The sequence below is a fragment of the Mus caroli genome, chromosome 1, assembly GCF_900094665.2.
Source record: "Mus caroli chromosome 1, CAROLI_EIJ_v1.1, whole genome shotgun sequence".
In the NCBI taxonomy this organism is placed as follows: domain Eukaryota; kingdom Metazoa; phylum Chordata; class Mammalia; order Rodentia; family Muridae; genus Mus; species Mus caroli.
Window position 1 is genome coordinate 127,790,473 of NC_034570.1, and position 9,447 is coordinate 127,799,919.

Here is a 9,447-nt window from a genome sequence, read left to right on the forward strand (position 1 = left end):
GAATATAAGATGATGCACTATCCTTGCTTATAGCAAGGTATACTTGCCCTTTGCCCGTTGAATATAAAAGATGCACTATCCTTGCTTATAGCAAGGTATACTTGCCCTTTGCCCGTTGAATATAAAAGATGCACTATCCTTGCTTATAGCAAGGTATATTTGCCCTTTGCGGGCACGAAAAGAGCTACAAGGTGTTTCTGAGTCTTGGGTATTTCTACTTCCATGTATAAAAAGTGTTCAGCTCGGAAAGCTTCCTGGTGGTAACTGGTGGCAGCTGATGGGGGAAATGAGAGACAAGCCCCTAACCAATGCAGTAAGAGATTAGTGAGGCCTCTACTGTCACCTCTGGGCTTGTGTGCAGGCAGGTGAACTTGCAAGATAATGCAAGGAAGATGTGCACCTGGGTGGGGAGCACCCCAGGTTCCTGAAGCCTTGTGTGTAGGAGACAACTGGGAACTTCAAAGCCTGAGCCTGGGACACCAGGTCTACTTCACAGTGAACAGGACTCCAGCCAAGCCCAAGCCTTCTTGTCCAATGGAGGAGCTTGCATTTGTTTTGGGAAAGTAGATTGTTGTTCTACAAGCTTTTCTCAGTGACTGAACGTCAGGCACAGTGGTGAGGTGAGAGGGGCTACTGAAGCCTCAGAGGGCCCTGTATAGACCTAGTACACCCCAAGGACTTACTGATGGGCAGATCTCAATAAGACTGATTCCAACAGGGGCATGAGAAAGTGCAAGCACTGATCTAGTCCCCTTAGCATGGCAGAGGAACTACGACTCTTTGGCAGAACAGAGAATATACTTCTGATATCTGGGTCAGGGGTCCTTTTGGCCACAGCCAACTGTTTGGACAATGCCCACGGTGCTGCTTTTATAGAATGATCCTATCTACAATAGGTAATCACACTCTCTGTGAGCTCTCTCTCTCTCTCTCTCTCTCTCTCTCACACACACACACACACACACACACACACCACAAACAAACAAACAAATAACCTAAATCAATTTTCTGCTTCAACTAGCCAGAAGGGACACTGTTGTCTATCAACAAAAACACTGCTCAGCCACTAGAAGAGTTCAAAACTAGCCTGGACCATATAGCAAGACAAGTATCTCGGAATAAAGGGTGGATATTGCAAGACACACCTATAATCCCAGCACTTGGGAGACTGAGGCAGGAGAACATAATTTTGAGTCCAGCCTGGGCACATGGCAAGTCCCTGTATAAAAACAAAACAAACAGCTGCCTCGTACAAATGAACTCTCGATACCTCAGGTGTTTAACATGCAGTCTGTAATTCAAGCTGATTCAAAGAAAACCACTTACTCTGACTTTAGGTCACATGGCTAAATGGGAGTGGGCACGAAGCAGCAGGACCCGAGAAGCCAGTCTGATCCAGATGCTCTGTACATAAAAGGCTGCTGGTGACCACGAATTGACATCCATCTCCACAAAAATCATGATTTCTCTTTTTATTAGCAGAGTTCCGCAGGGACACACCATTTCCAGTACAGGACTCAAGGGTCACTGCTGTCACAGTGTTGATGGTGCACCTTGGGCCTTGGGCCCTAGTGTGCAGGCTCAGCAGTATCTCCTTTTGATCCTCCTCATGCAGAGGAGGTAGGAGGAAGGGGTCTTGGCTGGCATTACCTTCTCCTTGGCTTCTAGGATGTAGAAAGTCTGCACGGTGAGGCAGCTGACCATGGGGTCAGGGTCTCTCTGCATATACCTGAAGGCTTTAACAGATACAGAGGATGGTACAGTAAACAGAAAAGTGACCAGGCTGGACCAGGAGGACCCTGGCTCTGCTTGGAGAAAGGAGGCAAACTGGCAACTTTTACAATGCAAGCAATGATTTCTTCTACAAGTCCACACTGTTAATTACAATCAAGACCCCAAAGTTGCCCCAGGCTCAGGGAGACACAAAACAGGATGCCTTTTTGGTCCCTCCCCAGCTCTGGTCTCCTCCATCCAGTATGGAGTCCTCTGACCCCCAGAATTGCAGCCCAGCAGAGAGCCACACCTGGGGGGGTCACTGTGGAGAGAGAGAGAGAGAGAGAGAGAGAGAGAGAGAGAGGAGCACATGTCTCAAAGACAGTGAGATACATGTTCCCACAGTATAACATGAGCAGTGACGAAGCTCCTGAGAGAAGGGGCTGAGGACCCTGTGGTACCTCAGGGAAGAAGGTGGGTAACTTTCTTAGGGAGAGTTTAAGGGACCAGCCTGGCTGACAGCCTCAGGGTCAACGGCAGTAAAGTCTGTAAGAGTGTAGGAAGCAGAGAGAGAAGCTCTGACTGAGAACCCAGGCCTCTGTGCCTTGGGGACGAGGCTTCTGTCTTTCTGGATGGATGCTGGTCTTTATGAACCCTCCTGCCTTCACTTCTAAGATACCCCTCTGATACCAGTACCTCTAAAAGATTCAAGCAGTAGGCAATGGGGTGACTACTCACCTGCTAATTCCTCTTCAATTTCCTCTTCCTCAGCCTTATGAAGGTTCCAGATGATCTGACCTATGGTGGCACATATGTGCTCAGCAGTCTCACAAGGGGTCAAGGGGCTCTAGCTGTAAGCTACCTGATAAAAGTCGTAAAAGTCATCGTCCTGACCCTCTGTCTTCACCACCCTTGCTTACCAGCCTTAGGGCTGGGCTTGCTTCATGAGGCCAAAGTGCTTCTCCAATTCTGTGAAGGACTCTAGTCAATTGGACCAGGTAAAGGCTTAAACAAACACCACTTCAAAGGTATTGCCCAAGGGGTGACATGAGGTAGCATCTACCTGTCCTTGAACTTCCTCCACTAGGAACAACCCGCAGGCCTGATGCTCCACCCTTTGGGAGCACTGTTGCCCTGGTTTCTTAGGAGTTGCCTGTTCTGCTAACAGATAGGTCATCCCTACCCCACCAGGGGCTCCCTGTGGTGGGAGCAGATGGGAGTCCTTCCCAGGGACTCTTTAATTACCTTGGGTCCTGTAATTAACTCCTCACATGCTCAACCCAAAATCGGTTTGAAAAACCCAACTTCAAGGTGACAGTGGCTTCAAGAAGATAGAGGGCCATCATACCTGCAAACCACACGGCCACTTGGCGGATGGGGCCCTGCGGACTCTTAAAGAGGGCCACAGTCTGCTTCAGAAACCAGAGTGCCCTGCTCCTTTCCTGCTTCAACTGAAAGAAGCAGCATTAGATAACACAGCTGCCGAGGAGATAGATATTATCCCAACCTCAACAAGATCTTCCAGAACCTTATTTCTTCCATGAAGTCTTCCTAGATTGACCAAGCCACAGGAATGGCAATGTATACAAAGGCCATGACACACTGAGTCTTCAGGTCTACTGGTGTCCAGGTTTACGTGTAACTGTAGTCTCGGGAATTTGAATACTTGGTCCCTAATTGATGGCACTGTTGGGGGTGGGGGGTGGTTTAGAAGGAGAAGCATGTCACAGGAGGCAGGCTTTCAGAGCTTAAAGATGTGCAATTTTGAGTTTGCTTTCTCTGCTTCATGTTTGTAGTTCAAGACGCAAGCTCTTAGGTCCCTGCTTCTGCCACCATGAACTCTAACGCCCTGGAGCCATATCACAAATAAACTCTTCATGATGTTTAAATCACAGCAATCAAAAAGGAACTAATCCACTAAGCATTACCCTCTGCCATTTCTCCCTGGGAAGATGATGCTGTCTGGGAAGGGTTTCTTCAAACCCAAGCTGGGCCAAGTTCCCTGCCTTTGTACTAGAACCTGCTTTCCTCCAACTTTACCCTTTTCCAAAGTACTCCGAAGTTACCAATTCAGGTACCTCATCTCTGCAGGGTTAGAGATCTCTCATCCCTGCGAGAGCAGAGAGCACCAATAAGTGGTCTGCACGAAGTAGATAGTCTGTTAACTCAAATGTCTTGGGACCGGAGGGAGGGGTCAGGGCTGGACTCACTTGTACAGGCAGAATGACGCATCAGCTTCTGGCTTACCAGGGCACTGAGGATGGTGAATACATCATTCTTGGCAAAGACCACTTTGAGTTTGGACCAGTGCAGGATGGCAGCTATGCGGCAGAGGATGAGCCTACAGACCTGGGGAGATAAGAGGCTCAGCACACGGAACCATGGGAATGGGGTCAGGCAAAAAGGCAGAGGGGCCCAGGAGGGAGACAAGGAGCAGCTCATTTGGCCTTGGCGTACTGAAGACTCAGAAACTGCAAGGATCCAGGGTTAGGAGAAAGGCGGAGCCTGTCTAGGCATCTGGCTCTACTGAGAACCATTTTTTTTTTATCCCATGAAGAAGTTGAAGTGCTGGCTCTAATGCTTTTTCCAGTAGTAATGCTGAGTCCCACAGCAATGTGACTCTACAGCGCAGCCTTTGCACCATGGCTTTCCAACCCAAAGCGGTCACTCTGAAAACAAATGCTCCTATTTTTAGCCTCCCTTGAGACATGCTTTTGCTATGGATCCCAGGCTAGCCCCAATTGGTATGTTAGGATCTTGAATGCTAGGCTCACCAAAGTATACCACCTCACCCAGGTCTGTCAAAGCCCTAGTACTCCATCTGGTGGTCCCTGTTTTACAGAAAAGTTGACTTGACCAAAATATCCCTGAGTTCATGGTGAGGGGACATCCCTTTCTGTCACACGCTCAGCAGCATCCTTGAATGTATTTAAGGGGTCTCCTGTTACAAACCAAATCAGGAGTTTCTGAGTGTCTAGCTGTGCATGCTTCTAAGCTCCTGAGCTCAGAACTTGGCCTGTCATAGTCCAGGTCTCTATGCTCTACCCAGCATCTAACCCACAACTGGAGCTCTCCCGCCTTGAGAGCCCCATTTCTTCTCATTGGGAAGGCAAGAGCAGAAAGTAGTCTAGAGAAAGACTACAGGGGCCAAGTCAACACAGCAGAGCTAGAGGAGCTGGTACCACCATGAGACTTCCTAAATCCACAAACTTCTACTGGAGTTGGTAGTTAGCTGGGTCAAACTGGAGCCAGAGGAGACTCAGCACACTAGCCAGTCAACCACCTCTACTCAACCTCCCCAACATCAAAAGTCTAGTGCCCCGCCCCCTCAGTGTCACACAAGCCTGCCACGGCCCTGTCCAAGGGCTTACCATGTTCTGCATTAACTTCCAGTGAGAACTGAATGCCAGGCGCCATGGTCCGGCTTCTTACCTCCACCACGGCGGCATTTACATCCTTCAGGTGAAACACAAGGAGCATTAGCAAGCTGAGGACCTGGTGCCTCAAGGGAAAGACAAGAGTCATCCTCGAGACCTTAGCCAGGACACTTTCGTATATCTCGAAGGTTGTCAGGCGCAGCTGCTCTGACTCCTGGGTAAGAAGACACACATTCAGGAAGACACAGACACCTCTATGCCTGCTCTGGTCACCCAGGTCAGAACTCGGAGCTCTGTTCCCACCAGCCACCTTCCCCGTGTGCATCCCCTATCTACTTTGACCGTTCATCAGCACATCTCTCATGCATTGCTCTCAGTGACCCTCCTCTTTTGACTATTATAAAACAAGAGTGCAGATGCAATCAGTCCCCTAAGAACACTGCTGGGGATAAAAGGAAAGGGCTTTTTTTTTTTTTTACAATAGCTCCACCCTTCTCCATTGGGTCACAGCTACCTAGGGTAAGAGAACAGCAACCTCTTGATCCCTCGGGGGCTTTACCTCCTCAAAAAAGTGGACCAGAGTGAAGGTCAGCTTAATGATGAAGGAGGAGGACTGATACCAGGTGAGGTCCTTGAGGATGCGCTGCAGCATGAGGAAGGTCTCCATCGCCAGGTCACTGCTGGAGGAGTAGCAGCAGCTCAGCACGAAGGGCTGCAGGATGTTGAGATGCTTTATCTACAGAGGAACAGCCGCTCAGAATACAGTCAGGAAACAGTCCCTGCAATGCTGACCCTCAGGCAGACCACTAGGCACAAGCTCTCACACACTGCACTCTGGAAGTAGAAATGGCCCCAAGATCGGATGGTGGTCAAACTGGGCTGCCAATAGGGTACCTGGCCAGCAGCTTCCTGTCCTTCATGGGAAGAGGTGAAAATACGGAGGTTTTCTGTCTCCTGCACCATAAATTCCCCTCCTTATTGCTTTCTTCACCCCTGATGATGCCAATCTCCAGAGATGGTACCTCTGGGATCCTGGGATTGGCTGGACCTATTTTCAGAAGTGAATTATAGAACGGCTTCCTCTGGGACCTTTCCTGGATAGGAGCATGAATGACTCAAGCCAACCTGTATTCTCTACTTGGAGGACTGGCCTCAAAAGGACCTATATTCTAATTCCAAGTGTGTCACACCCTATATATGACTGGCCACACTAGCTCTCCAGATCCACCTATCCCTTCTCTATGGTATGCCCTTTACCCCTGTTCCATTTTCACCGTGTTTTTGTGTTTTGCAAAGACTTCTGTGATCTTCAGGAATAGATGCGCCGTGACTAACTCATCACAGTTGAACCAATCTGCCAGAATCTTCGTGGCAACTTCATCCACAACACTTGCCACATCTGGACAGTTGAGCAGCTGGCAAGCAGAAACCAAGAATGACCAAAAGGTAGGCAAGGGAACAACTGGATGCAGATTCTGCCTAGGGCCTTGGTCAAAGCTTAAAGGACAGTTCGCACCCTGCCATTCACTTGTGGTGCAAGTCTTCCGTATGCATCTTTGAGAAGAGTGATGGGAGACAGACAGAAGAATGCATATGGTCCTCACGGGTTCTAGAGCTTTAGTTGGGGAGCCATTAAAAACATGACCAGGAACTGCCTGGAGAGCATTCCAAGCCAGGAACAAAGTACCACAGACTGAAAGGAGCCACAGAGTACTGTGAATGGGAGATCATAAAGGAGGCAGAACTTGAAATAAACTTGAAGATAGAGGACCTCATGAAGCCCCAAATCTTTAGACAAGAAGGCCAATAATTTAATAGGAAAATAGGCAAAAGAAATGAAAAGGATTCCCAGAGACCAGAGGACTCTGCATGCCTATGTGTGTGTGTGTGTGTGTGTGTGTGTGTGTGTGTGTCTGTCTGTCTGTCTGTCTGTCTGTCTGTCTGTCTGTCTGTCTGTCTATGGACCTGTGTGTGCATGTGTGCATCTGTCTATGGGTCTGTGTGTGTGCATGTGTATGTCTGTATATATGTGTGCATGTATGCATGTATGTGCCTGTGACTGTGTATATATGAATGCATGTGTTTACCTGTGTCTCACTGTGTGTGTACATGTGTGTGTGTGCATTTGCGTGCATGTGTGTGTGTGTGTGTATGTGTATGTATGTGTGTGTAAAACCATGTAGACTTCAAAGTGGCCCATTTTTTTGTCAATTTTATATTAGATATTTTCTTCATTTACATTTCAAATGCTATCCCAAAAGTCCCCTATACCCCCCGCCCCACCCTGCTCCCACCCACTCCCATTTCTTGGCCCTGGCATTCCCCTGTACTGGGGCATATAAAGTTTGCAAGACCAAGGGACCTCTCTTCCCAATGATGGCCGACTAGTCCATCTTCTGCTACATATGCAGCTAGAGACACGAGCTCTGGGGGTACTGGTTAGTTCATATTGTTGTTAAGGTGGCCCATTCTTGTCAATTAGTCAGAACTTCTTAAATTCTCTGAGCCTGATTTTTGTTCTCCCCAAAGTGAGGATAACACACCAGGACTCAGCTTTGCAAATACTCTGAATTAAAGCACACACCCCTCTCTGTTTTAAATTCTTCTGCCTATGACTGCCTCTGGATAGAGGTAACAGTGAACAAGGAACTATAAGAGATTGCAAAATATCCCTGAGTGTCACAGATTTTAGCATTCTGTCTAAGTTCCACCCCACAGTTACCTGGCAACAGCCAGGTATGCTCTGCCCCATAGCTACCTGGCAACAGGCAGGTAGCCCTGGCCCACTATAAAAGTGACTCTTGGTCTCTTGTTTCCCTCTTGCTCTCTCTTGCCTTTTTGTTTTCACTCTGTCCCCGGAACTCTTCCCTCCTCTCTCCCCATTCCCTCCCCGCCCCCCTCTCCACATGCTCATGACTGGCCTCCATTCCTCTGCTCTTCTATCTGTGTGTGTGTGTGTGTGTCTGTCTGTCTGTCTGTCTTTGTCTCTCTGTCTGTCTGTCTGTCTGTCTGTCACTCTCTCCCTTTCTCTGCCTCTACTACCCTCTTAACTCCCCTCCCTATGCCCTGAATAAACTCTATTCTATACTATACCATCATGTGACTGGCCCCTCAGGGGGAAGGGATGCCTTGACATGGGCCTACTGAAGCATCCACTTCCCCCATACCTGACTACACATCCATAGAACATATCTCCCTTCTCTTTATCTTTTTATAAACACATCAACAGACACGGTCTCTCACCTACACATCTGGACCCACTTTCTCAGCTGGTACTTATTCCCCACTTTAAAACTGTCAAATTCCCCTCCAATTGGGCCTCCCCCACCTCTCTCCCTGAACGCCCTATCCCAAACATGCTAACCCTACTCCAGCCTGAAACTCCAATAAGGCTGGCAGCTGAGCAAGTGCTTATGTGGGTGTCTACTTGTTTCAGCTGGGCATCAGCTTTTGAGCGACTTCTAGAGTATCCCACAGTTCCAGCTGTTTCTACATCATAGCTGTAAACTAGGGAGCTTAGGCCAAACTAATGCCTGCGTCCACCCTAGAGAAATAGGCACTGAGTAGCAGGAGAATGTGCTGTGGGGTTTAGCACCCGCTGGAGCATCAGTTCTCAGCCTGTGGATAACAACCCCTTTGTGTGTGTGGGTGTGGGGTGTGTGTCACATATCAGGTATCCTGCAAATCAGATATTCACATTATAATTTATAACAACAAAATTACAGCTATGACGCAGCAACAAAATAATTCTATGGTTGGGGGTCACCACAACATGAGGAGCTGTGTTCAAGGGTCGCAGCATTAGGAAGGCTAAGAAACACTACCCAAGAGGATTCTAATATGCAGCCAGGGCTCAGAGCTGCTGCACTAGGAAATCAACCTCTGGCTGTGTATGCTACTCTTCTGTGCTGTTTCTCAAAGCTAAGCTCAGGGACCATCTGCTTACACAGCCAGCTGAATGCTTTAGAAACCAAAGGCTCCTGTGGACCCCATGTCTGCTGAGCTAAGGATGTGTGCTGAGCTAAGCCTCTCTGATAAGGACTCAGGGGTTTATCTGTCTTGTGATCAACAGCCTCAGTGGTTTGATTACACCAATTCCTGAGATCACTGCATGAACGCACCCCCAACTAGTCAGGCCTCTGTATCCTCCAAGAGAATTCTTCACATCCTTATCAAGTGTCTGCTAGCATCTTAGAATGAAGATCACTGTTTATATCCTAGTACTATTGCTATCGTATTATCTTCTGTCAGAATTCAAAAGTAATCCCTTTCTCTCTTCCTTCCTTCCTTCCTTCCTTCCTTCCTTCCTTCCTTCCTTCCTTCCTTCCTTCCTTCCTTTCTCTCTCTCTCTCTCTCT

The 9,447-nt window shown here is 48.2% G+C and overlaps 1 protein-coding gene across 1 annotated transcript in view; it reads right to left on the reverse strand.

The window, feature by feature from the left end:
* Positions 1–1,527: 1,527 nt before the first annotated feature.
* The window catches only part of LOC110301141 (maestro heat-like repeat-containing protein family member 7), a 36,454-nt gene continuing 28,534 nt past the window's right edge, over positions 1,528–9,447 (reverse strand). The window contains exons 17-23 of the mRNA XM_021171409.2: positions 6,365–6,505; positions 5,650–5,826; positions 5,146–5,304; positions 3,961–4,062; positions 3,062–3,164; positions 2,452–2,511; positions 1,528–1,736 (exon numbers count right to left, since the gene is read on the reverse strand). Of these exons, the coding sequence (XP_021027068.1) occupies positions 1,582–1,736; positions 2,452–2,511; positions 3,062–3,164; positions 3,961–4,062; positions 5,146–5,304; positions 5,650–5,826; positions 6,365–6,505 (897 nt within the window). The 3' untranslated portion in view covers positions 1,528–1,581. The remainder of the gene's footprint in view (positions 1,737–2,451; positions 2,512–3,061; positions 3,165–3,960; positions 4,063–5,145; positions 5,305–5,649; positions 5,827–6,364; positions 6,506–9,447) is intronic.